This window comes from Paralichthys olivaceus, chromosome 2 (assembly GCF_024713975.1).
Source record: "Paralichthys olivaceus isolate ysfri-2021 chromosome 2, ASM2471397v2, whole genome shotgun sequence".
NCBI classification, from domain to species: Eukaryota; Metazoa; Chordata; class Actinopteri; order Pleuronectiformes; family Paralichthyidae; genus Paralichthys; species Paralichthys olivaceus.
In genome coordinates this window covers 22,363,587-22,382,708 of record NC_091094.1, presented here as the reverse complement: position 1 = coordinate 22,382,708, position 19,122 = coordinate 22,363,587, and the positions used below count along the sequence as shown (strand labels likewise).

The window sequence follows — 19,122 nt, the reverse complement described above, 5'->3', positions numbered from 1 at the left end:
GAGAGAGCGGAGAGGGCTCAGATGCCAACAGCGTACTGCAGGCAGGGGAAGATAAGATCGAGCTGAGATTATAGAATTTGTGTCATTCTGGGTCAAATGAAATGAAAGGGAGCGTGAATGTGAGGATGACTCATCTGCGGCAAATAGCTGTGAAAGCGAAAATGTAAAAATTCCACCTTTTGCTTGTCAGCTTTGTCCCAAATTAACCAAATCGGTTTACATCAAGTAAGTCGACGCAATCCTATTCAAACTGCTCCCCCTTGTTTGTGTAGGTTAGATTATTATCATAAATACAAATATCTGAGGGCTCCCAGCTTGGTAATAATATCAGTGATATGTTGGTTTTGGCCCCTCAAGGCAAATTTTCTCACATGTGCTGTGATGCGTTGGGGAAGGCAGAGCTGTACTGCGGGGCGGAGTCCTCTGGGCCGTGGGGAGCAACATGGCTCAGTACCATCATGACAGGACGATGAGGGTACATCTTCTTGGACATACGGAAGTAGTTGATGCTGTCATTGGTAATGATGTCTGTCAGGTAGTCCTGTGGAGCAGGAAGACATTGTCCATCAGACACTCAGTGAGTGACAGGGGAGAGTAAAAGAGCAGATGTTAAGCTGTGCCGGCTCAGTGCCCATTACTGACATTAGGATCTATTAAAGCCAGTATTGGTAATCCTGTTTTAATCTAAATTTACATGAAGTGCAGTTTAGTTATAAAAAAAGTAATTCTTTTCACAGTATGTCAGGTTGGTTATACAGAGGGAAAATTCAGCCTTCCATTAAATCAAATTAAAATGTTTTAAATATCTTGGTCATCACATCGTACCCATTTAACTAAAAACATGTGTTTGGAAATTATAAAGCAATAACAACATATGGTAACTGTTAAGCAATGCTTAAAAAGTAACCTAGAAATATTTCCTTTGAATTTAACTGCAGGGAATGATTCTGTCAATTTAGGGAGGGGAATTAATACCACTAATACCTTTGAGTAGTTGCTGCTGTGTTTCTCTCGTACTCCGTTCCTGCAGAGGGTGTAGTTGTAGAAGCGTGAATTCTTCACCAGTGCTACCCATTCCTTCCAGCCAGGGGGCACATAGGAGCCATTGTACTCATTCAGATACTTTCCAAAAAAGGCTGAGTGAGGAACAGGATTATGTTAATGTTGTTATCAAGCCCCAAAGAATCTGTGAAACTCTCAACTGAATTTACGTGTGTGATGCTATGTGGGTCAGACTGTCAGTCTTCACCTGTCCTGTAGCCAGTGTTGTTGAGGTGCACGGCAAAGGTGTGTGGCTCGTGGTGGGCCTGCCACGACGGCGAGGAGCAGTTCTCGTTGTTGGTATAGGTGTGGTGGTTGTGCACGTACTTCCCCGTCAGGATGGAGGAGCGGGACGGGCAGCACATGGGCGTGGTGGAGAAAGCGTTGGAGAAATGCGTGCCGCCCTTCTCCATGATGTTTCGAGTTTTGTTCATGGCCTGCATTGAGCCTGGGAGAGTTGGAGAGAGAAGTGGGTGGGGGAGGTTGTGCGAAGGGACCGGAGGGTGAGAGGCAATTCAGAGGCCATGGATTGAAAGGCAAGGGAGGCAGAGGGAAATAAAGCAGTTGGAGAGGGGAAAAAAGAGTGAGAGATCAAGGAAAACAGAGAGGGTAAACAGTGAAAAATATAAACATGGGGCATGAGGGGGGAAAACCAAAACCCATTATGGACATGGTGAGAGAAAAATAAGGGGAAAAGTAAATGAGGGGATAAATCTTTTTGGTAAAGTGTAACCCACACAGTGCCTGTGTACCAAAAGCTTTTCAGGCTGATGGTGATTGTTTGGGGAAACAGATGCTTGACCATAAATTCCTGCTTTTCAATGGGAGTCTTCTCACTAGCGATCACAGGAGGACAAAGGATGTCACCGAGGCCATTATGCAGCCACTCCAGTCCAATACGCCGCTAAAGGACTTAAGCGGGTAGGGAGATGGCCAGGGTTTGGCACCCGGACAATGGAAGGCATAGGCCGCCCTCATTTCATGCCAGCAATGGAGGAGTTGGCAAATGGAGCACATGACTTTGAGTGGGCCAGTTGTTATGGTGCCAAGAGCCAGCATTAGGCTGACTTTCCCTTGCTGATGCTGTTGGATACACATGGAGAGAATATCCATACCCATGGGACATCAACACAAGCAAACAGAGAGACAGATGCACAAACACCCAGTCAACACACACAGAGGAAGGATTAACTGAGGAAAATGTCTAACCCAGTTCGATGTCCTGATCATCAGTGAGGATCAGGATGATGTTGGGTCGGACGTTGCGAAAGTGGCGGTCCCTCTGCAGGCGAGACCTGAGGCGGTATCCAGAAAGGTGGCCAGAGCCATGGACCACAGGAAGCACTTCCACCATCACAAAAAGGAGAAGAAGAAGAGGGAGCGGGGCTGAGAGCACCCGTCCTGCCATCTCGTTACCCTGCAGTCACCTCCTCACTCCTCAGTTCTCTCAACCTGAGATACGAAACAGAGACAGAGAGACTGATAAAAATAAAATACACACACACACACACACAAACATGGTAAAAAATAGCAGATGGAAGCCTTGCACAGCCATTACTGGGTGCTCTTCCTTACAAATGCACCCGTTTAGGCTGAGCTCAGCTCGTTAATCAATCATTAATGATGCATTAGAGTGGTGTCATTGGCTGGGTGTAATGATCTCTGGTGATGAGCACATGGCTGCCAGGCTGGGGCTAATGGGCCTGGGCCTGGGGCCAGCTCAGGCCTCACCTCCCCATGAGAGGGTTAGGATGGATATGAGGGATGAGGGGAGTTGGTGTGGGATAGGGAGGAGGGGTATGAAGCAGAGGTGAAGGGGAAAGACAGAAGAAGAGATGAGAGGAGGAAAATGAAGACAGGGGTCAATGAGCAGGGTGACAATGTAAAGAGAGAAAAGGAGAGGAAGAACATCGACTTCACATGATACAGAGTCGACACAGTGTGGAACAGAAAAATACTAAAGTGCCAGTGAAAAATGAGAGCAGGAAAAATAACTGCAGCAATATCACCAAGGTCAATAAAAGAAAAGTGCCTCAAGATGTGCAGAAAATTACAAATTCTGCTCGCTGTGAAAGTTTAACATGACAATTAGAGTCAAATAAGTGTTAAATAGAGCTTTTTCTTAATTAATCTCTACATGTGGTTCGCCAAAATTATACTGCAATCCTATTAGCTCTCTCAAAACTCTTCCTCATTAACAGTATATCCCCTCAGAGTTTAACATGGAAACTGTTTTTCTTTGCTCCCCTGAAAATATGCAGCATTATTTACCTGTCTAAAACAATATCTATAATTAGTACAAAACTGCAGCAACAACTACCGCAGTCATGGAACAAAGCAGAGGAAAACAACCGTTTCCAATTTAGATAGCTGCTGTTCAACCATGTTCGAGAAAAAACGGTCTCATAAATAGAAGATTTAATTTCTAGAACAATGACAAATATCAGGAAGAATTTATTTTGAACATATGAACTTTTAAAACAAAGGTAGTCCTGATTAAATAAACCTATTTTATACCATGTTCTTTTCACTGAGCTATAAGATGTCACACATTTATTTGAGCAAAATACTGAACACATGTGCCTATTTTATGATGACACATAATCACAGCAGCCGCATGCCCTAGTGACCATAATCCATAAACATGGTTTACAGGAGGCAGTGAATACCCCGCCACCACTGTCACACAAAGGTGGGGGTTTGGGTAGGTGTGTGTGTGTTTGTGAGTCCACAAGGAGTACGTGGTCGGAGCAATCCTTGTGTGAAGATGAAGACAATAACAACAACTGCAAGCTTTCTCTGCTGGGACTGCTCCTCCTTAACGACAACCTGACTGGAAAATTATTAACAAGTCATCACAAATGCAACAATGCCCGGCTACACACATGCACACAACTGAGCATAAAAAAATCTAAACGGCACAACACATTTAAAGTAAAACCTATACTCACAGAGTCACAGCAGAGAAGTGTGAGCTGAATGCAGGAGATTTCCTCTCTATCATAAAACTCTCTCTAGTCTACACTGGTGTCCAGACTGTGCTCATTAATGAGATGTTTCCTATCGCACCAGCACCCACACATGTCCTCCATCCTACTCCATGGTCTTGCTTTGCTCAAAAGGCACAAATGTGCACTCTCAAATGCACACCACAAACGTGTGAATACACACACACACACACACACACACACACACACACACACACACACACACACACACACACACACACACACACACATAATGTACAGCAGCAGCTGGGTTTGCTCTGGTTTCCTACTCCAGGGCATGTGGTTCTTCCCCGCAGGAGCACATGAGCTCTGACCCAGGGCACTATGTGTTTTGAAATTGTTCTTGCTCCTATCTCCTTCTCTCTCTCTGCCTGAATCCCTTCTTTCAGATCTAGCATTGGATGAAAACAAGACAGAGACTATAAAGAAATCCATGAACAACACACATGTAACCAACATTGTCTGTTTTCATCAGTTATTACTCAGCCAGCTAAACGGATTCCAGGACATCTACAGTGAATAGAGAATAAATTCAGTGTGATCAGAGCTACACATCTGCTACTAGCCCCTTCAAAGGGATAGTTCACCCAAAAACGAAAATTCACTCATTATCTACTCACCACTATACACCACTACCTCTGAGTTCTTGCTGATGTCATAACGTGCATTTAGGCTAAAATCATGGTGTAAATTACCTCGTTTGCAGTCGATTTTGAATGTATGGAGGCTTTTCATTTTTGATTCTGTTGTTTTTTAATGTTTGAATAAGTGGTCCCCAGCTACTTCAACTGTTCAATTGGATTTGGCTGCAATCCTGTTAACACCTGAACCTACGACATTTCACCCACCCATCCACTGACATAGTGGTGAGTAGATAATGAGAGAATTTTAATTTTTTGGGTGAACTATCCCTTTAAAGAGTGGTTTTATGGTGTGGAACATGATGCGATTCCCTTTGATGTTGTGTATCTGTTCAAAAAGCTGATGTGGAGAAAACCTGTCATGGATACCAAACAGATTTACACACTCAGTTATATACAGTGAACTATCAACAGCCGAGTATGTAAATGCTGTGTTATTGACATGCTATGATGGTGATTATTTCCTGACATTACTCCCATGAGGCCCTTGTCCTTCCCCCAGTAAACTGAGGACTAATTGGATTTCCAGGCTTTTATCAGTTCTAACTGACACATACAGTCCTTTCTTTTCAGTTCTCTGTATCCCCCTCTCTTTCATCCACCGGTATTGTTTATCTCTGTGGGTGGCAGATGCTACATGAAACCACAAAGACGACGCAGAGGAAACCATAACGTCCAAAACAGACAGAGGCTGTTTTGGGAACCTTCAAGAAAACAGAGATGGACAACTGTATAGGGAAACTTAAAACAAGCTGTTATCAGTCTCCAATAACATGACCAGTGTGATGGTTAGTACACATCCATAATGCAAGAGTTGTTTCTGTAAACTACTCTGATGATTTAGAGATTGTTTTCCTGAATGAGCTCTGGCCAAATCAGCTTTTTACACTTTGAGTGAACTACAAAACGACAATGCTGATTCAGCCGGAGGAGATGGAATGAAAGAGAATTTCTGTTTTTGCCATTTAGACAGAAATACTAGACAACATGAGTAAATATGACTCTCAGCAAAACTCATTAAAGATTGGGGGCTTTGAGAGGAAGGGCTGAGGGAGTAAGCTTGCAGAATATGAGATCATAGGAAATGGACTTCCAAAAAATGTTTGAGGGGCCAAGGATCATCTGAGGTTATACTAATGCCAAGTGATGCCTGGAAGTCAGAACAGAGGGGGAAAGTTTTGCACTTCAGCCATTTGCTTGTAAAGACGCTCTAAGAGACAGCAGCACAGCATTGCCAAATAAAAACTTAATGACGGCCATCATTTATTGATAAGACTGAATTATAAATGCTGTGACAACCGAGCTAGCCATGTCACAGCACGGGCATGATGGTAAGAAGGTGGCACAAGTGGAGAGATGAAAACATACACCAGATCTACAGACAGGTATATGACAGTGCAAACACACATCTGTGCTATAATAGTTCAAGTGAGGCAGAGAGGAAGCGAAGAGAGTGCTTTATAAATCTTCCAAAGACTTCTCCGAAGTGTTAATGTACTTTTCCCCCATAAATAAAACACCTTGGGCTTTGAAACAGGCATAAAGTCTGATTCATACAATCTACAGCCCACTGAGAAGGCTTGAACCACAGACAGAATATGAGAAAACCTCCGAAAAAAAATAGACATTTATTACATATTGAAAGAGGAAGAGTCATGGAGTACACTTGCAATTTAATCAGCTGCATCTCGTAATGCGTATGAAATATGGAGGCAAAAGCCCACAAACTTGAAGCCAAACTCCTGGATTCTCTATCACAAATTTTCAAACAGAGAGAGAGAGAGAGAGAGAGAGACGGAGAGAGTGTGAGAAAGGGAAAGAACCTTTAGGCATACAGTCAGGAGAGAACAAAGCTCGAGCACTTCCATTGCAGATGGATTTTTTCCCAAACAAGAAGACGAGATTCACAGACCAAGGCTTTCTGTATAAAATAAAACCAAATATGGAAGCCAGGAACATTCAAAGCTCCACTTTTTGTGCTGGAAAACATAAAGGAAGTGGCTAGAAAGTTTAAATAGACACATCCAGTTCTGAATGTGGTCTGATGCAACAGTATCAAGCCGATCCCTTTGGTCATAATCGAGGCTGGCAGAGCTTTGCTAATGTGTGACTTTGTTCCCACTGGCCTGCCTCGCTTTGAACAGAATGTGCAAAATCTCCAAGGACCCTTGAATTTACCAACAAAAGTTGGTATTCAGATGCAAATTCTGCAACGACACGCATCTATGTGAGAGTAACTTTCTCTCAGAGCAGTATATGTGTGTGTGTGTCAGTGCAAGGAGGAGTTCTCAATACAGTATGGAATGCTTTTTTCATGATAATAAGAAGCTATGGTTTGCTGCCATCTTTCATCTATCTTTCTCAGCTTGTAAATCTGTGCCACCAGCACCTGGAAAACAGCAATCATTACTCTCATTCGGGCTTGTCAATCTAACACCTACATGATAAAATACTGTACGTTCCCTGACAGGGTTTTATTCAATGACCTAAAACACTATAACACTTGGTTAGAGAAAGACTTTCACAATAACTACTCATTGAACTGTTGATAAGTGTCTCATAATACACTTTATGATTGTAGCAAGATTGTGGAAGCTATTATTATCCAAAAACCCATTTCTTTCTCAGTTCATGGTTCTTAGCACAAACTGATAAATAACGGATAGAGATTTTGCATCAAATAACATACTCAATTTTATTAGCAATATTTGACAGTAAAGCTATTGATTTAGAGCGCGCACATTTATTTCTCTGTCAATGTTGTTATATTAGTTTTAGTAAATTGTAATTTTCATGAAGTTTATTCACTTTTCATAGAGTAACCAGTTCAGGGTTTTTCTGTTGGAGTTGCCTGGCTTTCGGTTTTCCTTAATTAATATTGCTCAATGCTATGCTAATATGTTTCATAGTTATGTAGTGGGTCTGATCAGTCACTTGTGTTCGCCCCTCAGGCTGCATCATCACAACGTTTTAGTTTGAAAATGCATTACTGCTGCTATGTTGACCCCTGCCGACCACAGTACTCTGGAGTTTTCAAGCACAATGGAGAAGTTGGAAATGCTGCTGTTCTGATATTAGTTTGAAAACAGGCAAAAACTGAGGCGCCTGGAAACAAAGACAAAAAAAATTGTATTCGTTTTCTGGTCAGTTTTCTATCATTGTTAAATTGTAAACACCCACAGTTCTATCTCATCATCTGTCCAAGAAAAACTGTTGTTGTTGTCGTTTGTTGTTTGTTGTTTAGTTCTCCTGGATCCATAGTACACACACATATCTAGTGTACATTAATGGTCACATTAAGGTTTGTTAGTATGGATTCAGATTTTTACCGATATGGAGGTAAAAGACTTGTGTGAGACATTTTCGATATAAAACTGTGTTTTAAAAGAAACAATTTCTTCCACAGTATGGATGTAGCCTCAGTTTGTCAGGTCAGTTAGTGCGGTTCAGTTGTCCAAGTTCTGTTTTGTCGACCTCTTTAATGCGCCTAGAGTTTGTTTTTTACAATAAACGAAAATGCATTTCAAGTAACTTCCTGTCTCTCCCTGGTCTATTAGCTCGGTCCCAGACACTTTTTGGTGGAAACGTGAGTAGAATGAAGTCATTTCTGCTAGTGAGCAGTTCCATCATTTCTCTGGAGAGTGTTAAGCATCCTGGTTGTCCAGCAGTCATCCAATATGATCTGTTTTACCACTGACCTCTAAACTAACAGCTTATCAGTCATTCATGTTGCCTTGATGAAATCTAAAACAATGGTAGCACAGTCCGCCAAAACTCTCTGTGCCCCACTGATAACCCTGAAGTCACATTCAATGATTCTCCAACTACTCTTTGTTTTAAAATTCTGGTCACACATGTTACTTCCTAATCACCAACTTTAATAGTTGTGAATGACGAGAGATAAAGCGTGGGCTGATCCCATTTACCGGGAAGATTTAATTTAGATTTCCCTCAGGTTCTGATATGCTTGGCACTCGGCAGACATTCTGAGACGACAGTCAGAACCTGTACAGCAATTTTCTGTTTGAATACGCAGGCACAAAAGAGCATTGGTTGGACTTTAAAGAGACAAAATGAGATTTCTGCTGCGATGAAGAACTCATGTGTGAAATATTTCATTCTGCAGTTAAACTATTTGCCTCGACATTTCTTCTCTTGTTTATACACTATATTCTTCTCTAACCTTTAATACCGTGTGGAATGTGCTGCCCAGACGGTGAAATATGAATGAGTGTAATTTTAGCACTTAACACATCATTAATCCTGCAGTGAATCTGTTGCCCTGAGAAAAGGAGTGAGGCTGTGATGTGTTCTGGCTGGAAAGCTGGAAGGAACACACACACACACACACACACACACACACACACACACACACTTGCACACACTTGCACCCATGCACGCACTCCCACACACATGCACCACAACTTACATATACATTACATTTGTCTGCATATTTTTCCCCAACAACGAAAGAATTGATTTTTCTGGTCATACCCTTTTTCATGATTTGGCCAAGACACCTAAGTTCCCAGCAGTGCTACAGAATATGACATTTTAACCAGGTCCATACCGAAATGTTTTTCTCATTACGCCCTGCGTATCCCTGACCTCATCTTATACTATCTAAATCCTTTGGGATGAACTGGAGCAGCGACTGTGAACCAGGCTTTATCACCCACCATCAGTGTCCGACCTCACTTATGCAGTTGTGACTGAATGAGGTCAAATCTTTGAAGCAAAGGATCCAAAAGATTGTAAGCAACCTCCCCAGAATGGTGGAAGCTGTTTTAACAGCTATATCACGATAACGGTTTTAGAAGAAAAAAAACATTCAACAATCACATGTGTCATGTTTAGGTGTCTGCATATTTTTGATGATGTAGTTTTCCCTGTCTGATTTATGGTGCAAATAATATTCATGCAGTAGTAAGTAAGTTAAGTGGGGTAATAAACAAACAAACTGATGAATTATATATGCAGACACAGACTCTGAGAAACTGTCCTCAGAAGTCATCTTCTGGTAAACACGCCATCGTCTGGAAGACGTCAGCACTGAGTTAGAGCTTTGTCCACATCCAGAAACAAAATCATCTCCATCTCTGCAACTCCAAAATCCACAGGGCCCATTATCTCTTAAATGGTTTCCACCCAAGAAGAGAGAGAGTGATAGGATGTCGGGAAAATAGTTTGTTGAAGGAAATAATAAGAGGGCGAGGAAGAGGGAGAGAGTGAGAGGCAGAGAGAGGTAGGAAAATAAAGAGACTGTATGATGGTGTCAGTTCAGACAAAAGGCCCAGTCATGATGTGTTCTCGCTGGAGAACAAAGAGCTCTGACAGACTCCCTCGTTTCTCTCTGTTGACTAAAAATGTAAACCATACGCACACATGCACACGCACACACACACACACACACACACACACACACAGACAGAGCAGCAGACAGAAACAAACTCACCCACACATGACGTATCAGACCTCAAATTTCAGTCTCCAGCGAAGGGACGAAAAGCAGAGAACAACAGTTGGACTAATTATCTCTGTATCTGAAGCAGATGAGCAGAATTGTATTGTTGTGTTGTTCGCAAATTATTTGGCCCTGGCAGCATTAGAAGGGCATCCCACAGCTACTGTCTGCCTTTTTGTCTCCTGTAGGTTTAACAAACCATCTCAGTGAAGACATTTCTCATAATGAGCTTGGATTGCAGCCACGACACAAATAACAACATCAAAACCTGCAGCAGCGAGAGGATGATTTGGTGAATTCAGTCGTCATTCACACACGTCCACCTCGCTCTCCGTTTCCAGCAGCAACCGGGTGGCATGTGGGGCGAGCGTGGTGGTCTGCAGGTTTTTACTGAGGGGGCTTCAGTCAGGGTCGACGGCAGGGTCATGGCATTTACCCCTCCTCCACTGCACCCCTGCAGTACGCTCCATGAGACCCCAAAGAGAGAAAATACAAACAGAGCTCTGATTGTCCCTGCCCCCCCCCCCCCCCCCACAGCCCAACCTCCAGGGGTTTAAGACTGAGAGAATGAGCAACTGTCAATGGTGTTTTGTAAATACGTGGCTGTTTTCACTTTAGATGGGTTTATTCAGACGTCTAAGGGAAATGCGCCTGCTTTGCAGTCTGCAAGTGTCCTTGCCTTTTCCTGTCCTATTGAGATTTGTATGGGAAAGCCATTTGTTGGTTCATCTGAAAGAGCGACGCAATCGCCAGCTCCTTTGAGACAGGGGTTGACAGCAGAAACAAGTGAGCATGCTGGTGGACATGGCAGCCCGCTGAGTGATGGCTGTTTCTTATTGGCACTTATTGACCAGAGGAAAAAGCCCCCCTACAGTGTGTCACATCTCAGCTAAATGGATTACAGACAAATCAGCCGGGGACCATTGTTCCACAGACCTTACTACCTCACGGAGACCTCAGTGCAGCCAAGTGACTTCTGTATGACATTGCATAACTGCTGCACCGATGAGAGACCAGGCATCAGTCAAAATATGATCTGCAAGGACTCTATAATGCTAAAAAAGCTTGATGAGAGGAACATTACTGGGAAGCACAACCAAAATGTTGTCTGCCTCTGGTTTATAAATTGCACATGTTGATAAAATAAGACCACGTTCCTCATATTGAATATTTGAAGCCATCATTTGTTGAATTTTTAATTACATGCCATTTCTCTCCCATCATCAAATTAGCACCTGCAGTGGGGACTGCTCCTAATCGCCCTGACGTAATGATGATTGCAGACAAAAACAGTTGCAACTTTAGGTAAACAACTGCCATCTGTGTGCTGAATAAATTACAGAGAAATCAATATTCTGTCTGAAAGTTTCAGTTCAGCTGCTGCAGATGTGATCACTTCGCCTGATGAACAATGACGACTCAAAGAGGCCCCACACAGCAGCGGAATGTTTCACCATGTGGCGCGGGGGCCATCTTATCTGGTGTTAAGCACACCCTTGGGGGTTGGAGAGGTGACGACCACTTCTTCACTCCACCCTTTCTCTGTCCTAACCCCCCGTCATCACTCGCTGGCTTTCTCCGGGCCCTTTTGTCGGTGGATTACTGGGGGTTTAGAGACGCACACACCGATACTTCCCTCCCCTCTCACAACCACACAGGGGTTTAAGATTAGGCCACAGAAGGGAGACCCCCACACAATGATCTGAATTACAGAGGCTTTCTATGTATGGGCACTTAAATTACCCCCATTTGCTCTTCTCCAAAAACACCACAGAGATCCATTCAGAGTTTGTGGTTTTCCCAGCAGGAAGTTTGAGCTATTCATCAAAACCCAGGACATATTTTTTTTAAACCTGAAACAACACATGCTGATCAGCTAGAGTTCACTGTTTACTTTTCTCCTTCTAATCATCCTTAGTAAATGACCGATTCAGAAATTAGCAACGACAAACAACAGCCCTCAGGTGAAACCGCAGTGGTGTGTAACTGCACACAGTCGACACACACAGCCCACATCCTCCTCCCTTCATTTTGTGAGAGCTTGCAAGCTGTCTCCTCATCTACAGGTCGGTATCCACCTCTCTCTGCCGTGTCCCTGGGACAGCTGCCCAGACAGCCCATCTGTCTGTCCTGACCTGTGTTTGAGACCATGGGGGGAACCTAAGTGGCCGACAAAGGGGTTCTATGGCATGTTGCCTGCCCGGTAATGACAGCATAGCTGCAAGTGGCTTGCCTGACGACTTTTGAGGTCTCTCTGTGGTGATGGAGTATTGATATTGTATCTGGTTGCAAAGGGCTTGGCAGCCTTTTAATGAGAGCTCAGATTGATCAGGCAGCAGTGGCGCTCCCTTTACTGAGGGTGATGCTTATTGGCTGTCCCTGCAGGCCTGACCTCCGGCTGCTCTGTATCACTGACACTGAAAAAGGAGACAAATATACTCACAGACAGACAGACAGACAGACAGACAGACAGACAGACAGACCCACACACACACAAACACATGCATTCTGGCAAATGTAGGGATGCTAGATATGTCAAAATGACCAATAATATTAAATATTCACATTTCAGTTGAAAGTCCCACAACTGAAAGCTGTTTTCAGACATGCACTGAATTCTGGATAATCTCCTGAGATGATCCTGAGGGGCTGTATGTGAGAACTCAAATGTCAGAGTCCGTTGGTGAATACATTCCCCATAGTTTCTCCTGCCAGCCCCCTAGTAAATACTCTGGATAATGTCAAAGTGAGCTCATGTGAGAACACAACAGGAGATTATCTGGACATTTCTAACATGCATTGGACCCCACACTGAAAGAAAAATACATATATACAGAAATCTCATGAGGAAAAAGATGTGTCACACATCCACAGCCATAAAATTAGAGCTTTTGGCAATAAGGGACGACGCTGGTGTCGATGAGCTATGTTATGCAATGCCTCCTGCATGCTGCCCACCCCTTGCCAGGATGTCCAGAGATTTTTCCTGTTGTTGTGAACGTGCCTGAGCTGAGAATCTCCTGCTGCATTTATCAAAATTTTAAAGGCAAACTCCAGGGAAGTACTTTCCCTGGAGTTTGCCTTTAAAATTTTTTGATGAACCCACAATGAACCCACAATCATGTCTGAAAACAGCTAGAGTTTTTTGGGGGGTGTTTCACAATCCATTGAACTTAACACATTCATATAAAATTCATACGTCAATATATAATGGGAGAGATCAAACTGATTGGACTTTGGTTAACTTTATTATTCTTATTCTAAACTTGTTTTGCAAAATATAGTTTTCCTCCTCAAATTTAGTTTGTGTCTCCATTTTGTAATAAAAAGTGAATTTGTTGTTATTCCCACAATTTTCCCCCCAAACTGAATAATTTATCAGCACTTATACAAAGTGAAACAACTAACAGTAATAATTTCTCTAGAAACCCCAAAGAGAGAAAATACAATGGAAATACGTGGCTGTCAGTAATAATTTCTCTAGAATCTCTAAAATCTAGAACATTTATACTGAAGCATGTCAACATCCACCCACACACACTTCACTGACTGATTCACCCACAAGCACACAGAGAGAGAAAGAGAGAGAGGGAGAGAAATCACTTTCGTTTATGTTGATGTTCTTGCAGGGTCACTAACTTGACAACAGAAGTAAACAGAGTTCAAATAAAGAGATGGAGAGTCAGAGAAATAAATATTAACACCACCTGTCTGTCATCCTCCTATAGAGGCACTTCACCCTCCAACCCTCCTCCTCCACCTGCCTGCCTCCACAGGCTCATGTCAAGGTCACAGCAGTGGTCTCTGGGATGCCATTCTCTCCTATTAGCCCTCCATTAGGTGCCTGTCAGCGAGGCAGCCATCTGTCAGCCCCCCTGTAGTTGTGATCATGACCCCCACTCAGACGTGGATCCCCTTGGGGATCGACAGCATGTAAGTAAGAGGATGGAGGTAGAAATGAAATCCCTGCTCACTGCTCAGGGGAGAGGACCTTGTGATTACTTTTCTGTGGCCTTTGCTACTGAAGCAGTCAGGAGACCATGACACCGCTGGCAACCGGTCACACTAAAATGCGATGAGAAAAAATTCTAATACCAAATACACTGAATTGACACAGGTGGAAAAAGGTACATGTTCTGTATTCGCGACTGATGGCAACCTGCACGCCCCCTCTGTCGCCTTGTTCTTCAATTTTCAATCTCTCTTCTCTCTTCTATTAAACAAGAATTAGCAGGGTCCTGATCAGGTTCATCACCCTTGTGTTGTAATTAGTGTGGTGTCAGAGCCGGAGTGGCCCCATTTCACTAATAGAGTCATTACAGCACCATCAGCCAGCTCTCTGACCTCAGCCCCCACATACACCTTCAAACCTTCCTACCACACCGCCCTGTTGGCTCAGATGGAACATAAAGCATCAGACAGGACAGGAGATATGCCCTGCTTTTCAAGCACAGGGGGATTAATAGGCACCCATAACCTTTTACTGTGGATCACAGTGAGCGAGAAAGGTCAATCAGATTCATGAGAAAAGCGTCGTGGATGAATGTCCGCACTTAATGAATGTTGTATAGCAGCAAGATCGCTGTTGCGCTCTCCTATATGTGAAGTAAAACGCATTAAAAATAAATGGGGAGCAAAGACAATTCAACACTCACATAAAATGCCCTGTAAATTCATAGGGTAAGCAGACAAGAGAGGGACAGTGCCCTGGTGTAAGGAGGATAGAGCGGCAATTTTTACTGCTGTAAAGATTCAATTAATTATCCCTACATTGTAGTTAAGGGAGGGTTGAACAAAATAAGAAAAAGATGTGAGACTTCCTGCATTTTTCACAGAGTGGGCTGTGATGATATACTTGGTGTCATCCTGTGTTTGGTAATCTCCTTGTTAAACATGGCTGCGATTAAAAGCTATTAAAGCAATTATGGTAACGGCAGGAGAGCTGAAGATCAGATGAGAAAGAAAAGGGTTTTTTGTGGTAAGATGAAACCTCCTTTCAGCACCATCGCCCCAGATAGCTTAAGTTAACTGAGTGGTTATGCAAGTGTGCAGAAGACATATTTTTCTAAGAACAGAAACACATAGAAACCCACTCACACACCACACACACACACACTCTTTTTCACATCCTTCCAAATACAGAACCAATTCCCAGCCTTCTGACGGGAGCTGACACGCAGCAAAAGAATGAGCTGCTCCTGTGTTGTTACTATGAAGCTTGGCCTGAGTGCTGAGCGGCCTCTCTGCGTGTGGTGCTGCAGGTTGGCACACTCACAGGGGGCCTTATTGGGGGTGCCATCCTGAGCATCAGGCAGCGTGCCCAATGTTGACAAAGCATGGTATCGCCTGCTGTCAGCCCATTCTGTGTGCACCCGGCGGAAAGAATCAATTAGGCCTAGCTCACAACAGAGCACTTTAATATTTGACTTTTAATCAGTGGGCAGAAGGCATGCTGGAGCACGAAAGCAAGCTGGCAGTTTCTGTTTTGCTGATGTGGAAAATAAGGGTCAGGACAATGCTCCCAGAGCCCAAACATGTGCATCACACACCCCCAGGAGGAATCAGTCTGAGGTTGCTGCCAACAACAGGCTAATCCCCCCAAAGAGTTAAAGGGAAGATATTCCTTCATCACTCACAAGATATCAAAGGCACCTTATGCAACCAATTGCAAGGAGTGGATGAGAAATATCACATTTCGTAAACAACCAGAGCTCTGTTGAAGGGACAGTGGTTTAAGAGGAGAAAACTGAATTGACGAAGTGTTCACCCAGCAGATGAGCTGAGCCTTTGAAGAGTTTCTCTTGGAGACTTTTGGTTTTTATCCCGCACTGCCGAAGGCCCCGACTGCCAGCAAGATGGGGAGGAAGAAAAGGAGAGGTGAATGCTGTCCTCATGCTGTGGTTTTGAAGTGGAGATCAGTCCTCAAACAGAATACCTTACTAAAGGTGCATCATTCACCTGTGGGCTCTTGCTAGTGTCACAGAGACGATAAGGAAAATCAAGGTTCAACTCCCTCAGAGGTTCTGTCACGAAAAGTTACAGAGCCAGGGCAAATTTTCCAAAAACAAAAAAGAAGAAAACAATCACAGCTATATTAGGAGCCGTGTGTAGCAAGTCATTTGTTATTCAAGAAGGAGAACTAATTACAGTCACACTGATACTGATGCTTTCGCAAGTGATAATGAGTCAGCTGTGCACAGCTGTGCATGTATTATGGCCACATGTGCTGAGAGCTGCGTCTTCTGCTGCTCCCCAACTGTTCACACAGGAGGACTCTGATCACAGCAGCAGCACAAGCATGTCACTGGTAAACAGCCAACAGGACAGTGTAGCCCTGCAGTCCTGATGAGTCGTGATATGGCAGTTTCATTGCCTCTTTGCAACACATTTGCTCCTAAATATTTCTGTTTTTTTGAAAACTCAGTGCCTCTTAAAACTGATTTAAGACATAAAATTGGGCTCAGTTATCACTGCTTGTTTAGTAAAGACATGAAGCTTGTTTACAGCCTGAAACCACAGGGGGTGAAAGCCAGTTTTTCAGCTATTGATTTAATAATTTTGAGCTTGCTCATTAATTCTCACGACAATTTTCCCTCAGCCTCACCTCATCCCCCACTCTCTGCATATTTCAAAGTTACCATTTGAGCTGACGGCCACTGAGGGGGTGTCTGCTGTGACCACAACACAACCCACAGCTCGCTTTGATCACAGATTCTATCTCAGTGGGGCCAACAATAACCGTCCTCTTATTTGTGCAGAATGAAATGCTAATCACTGGCAAGCAGATCAAATGAGGTGATGTGAGACCGACTGAAGCTGCGTGATTCGAGTCGCCTCTGGAGGTAATGTATCTACCCCCCACAGTAAATTGTGTGTTGTGTGTAAAAGTGTTGATGTTAACCGTGGGCATACTGTGTTGTTTGTTTGCTCAGAAATCTGTGGAAGCCATGGTAACAGGAACAATAATCAGAACCTGACTTATTTCTTGTCAGATAGAGGAGTGATGGGAAAGATGAATATTTATAAAATAGTTGGAATAAACATAACTTTGCATGCACTGTCACATCTGAGAGTAAACACGCAAGAAAGTATATACAGAAAAGTACAGTAGCAACAAGAATAACCTTCATACACACATGCAAGTTTAAATATAGGGGGAAGGGGAGGAGAGGCCAGAAGGAGATTTCCCCCTCACAGTGAGTATGTGGGTGAACAGCCTTACCTTCCTTCTTGAACAAGCTGTCTCTAATGTTCTCTTCTCCCACTGAATTCAGTCTGACTGCCAAGTTCTGTAAGCAAACACAAGTCCACAGTGGATGATCAGTTAGGAGCTCAAACAGAGCTAGCCTCATCTCATGTCTAAGGAATGCAGGGTTGCTTTAAAAAATACATATATTAAAAAGAAATATTATAAATAATGCACACATTCTGATTTATCCGTGCCTGTGTTGTCTCTCTCCTCCCTAACATGCACTAAGTCATTCTGAGTCCAGATGCCACTCCCAGTCCCACCACTCCTCCCTCACACATACCCTGAGGATGGAGACACATCTGCTCCAGACCAAAACACTGACAAACAGTAGGATATGGAGATGAACAGCCACACATGGCATTGCAGTCTACATGGTTTGTATTTGCATGTCTCTGGAAGCATTAACACAAGATAAAATCCATATTGACTGATGTTGTGACGCCTGAGGGAGCAGGCAGTAGTTCAGGGGGGGTGTTAATTAGCCCTCTGCCAGAAATAGAGCAGAAATGGTCTCATTTTTAACATAATTACCTCTCACCCTGCAGGACATTTTTTGTGATTGTGATAATAGTCAGCTTGTTTGTAATGCCATGTAAACATTGCTCACTTTCAGTCAGGCAGACGAGTAAATCCGCATGCTTTAAAGTAAGTGTCAAAACCAGCTGAGGTACGGAAAAATAGCTGTTTTTCACACAGCTTGTTCCATCAGGCTGCCATCTAACACTGTCTCTTCATCTCCAACAGCATCTAGTTGAGATCTTGCAAGCTACAAGGCTTTGTGTTGTGTCTGCCCGCAAAGACATGTTGACAGGAACGGGAGCGGTCTGATCTGTGCTGTGATTGGACAGGTGCAAGCGTCCAGCATGTTAACATCTGAGGAGGGTCAGACCAGCTGAGCTCTCCGTAACCACACAGCGAGATCTTAGGCCTTAATCTCTCTATACTGATGGAGCATCTAATGTTTCATATGTAATCTTGGGTGAAATGCTTTGCACACAACAATGCACACACACGCTTCTATCTTAGACACTCATTGGCATAATGCATTCCCTAGCCCACCTACCCTGACCATAACCATCCAAACTAAATGCCAAACCCTAAACCTTACCCTGACATAAGCAAAACCTACCTGAACCTTATTCTAATTCTAACCATAAAACCAAGTGTTAAACCTCAAACAGCTCATTGAAAAAGTGAAGGCTGGTCAATAAGTCCTCACAAAAATGTCATCATTCTGTAGAGTCTATGCTTAAAATGGTCCTCACAAAGGTACAAGTTCAGGAACACACACACACACACACACACACACACACACACACACACACACACACACACACACACACACAAACACACACACACACGCCCCTTTGGGTATGCACTAAAGCTAAGAATACACCACAGCACCTTATAAGCCCACACATATCTCAGTGCCAAGGCGCGGCTCTGACCCCAGCTGCTCTCTGCCTGAGTCTGCACTGCCAGCCACTCATGGGCATCAAAGAGAGGTGAGACTGGACACCCGTGTCCGTCCATCTGGAGCAATAAAAAAAGCCGAAGAACTCTGTCAAGGCTTTACTTCTCACAGTGATGCATATTCCTATATAGCCGACCACATAACTGACAGACATTTGAAGCCCAGGAGAAAACAAACAAAGAGGAGGAATTGTGAGACAAGAATACAATACAGCAGAGACATCATTTATTTTGACAGGATTG

General features: G+C 43.5%; 1 protein-coding gene across 6 annotated transcripts in view; it reads right to left on the bottom strand.

Moving 5' to 3' along the window:
- The window catches only part of sulf2a (sulfatase 2a), a 47,702-nt gene that overhangs the window by 8,248 nt on the left and 20,332 nt on the right, over positions 1-19,122 (bottom strand). For 4 of the 6 annotated variants that reach the window (XM_020087068.2, XM_069511872.1, XM_069511885.1 and 1 more), the window contains 5 exons: positions 17,377-17,443; positions 2,251-2,493; positions 1,250-1,489; positions 985-1,136; positions 372-541 (listed from right to left, as the gene is read on the bottom strand). In XM_020087068.2, coding sequence (XP_019942627.2) covers positions 372-541; positions 985-1,136; positions 1,250-1,489; positions 2,251-2,449 — 761 coding nt within the window. In that variant the 5' untranslated portion in view covers positions 2,450-2,493; positions 17,377-17,443. Of the gene's footprint in view, positions 1-371; positions 542-984; positions 1,137-1,249; positions 1,490-2,250; positions 2,494-3,992; positions 4,143-17,376; positions 17,444-19,122 lie in introns of those variants that run through there. The other 2 variants (XM_069511877.1, XM_069511882.1) reach the window with 2 other exon arrangements.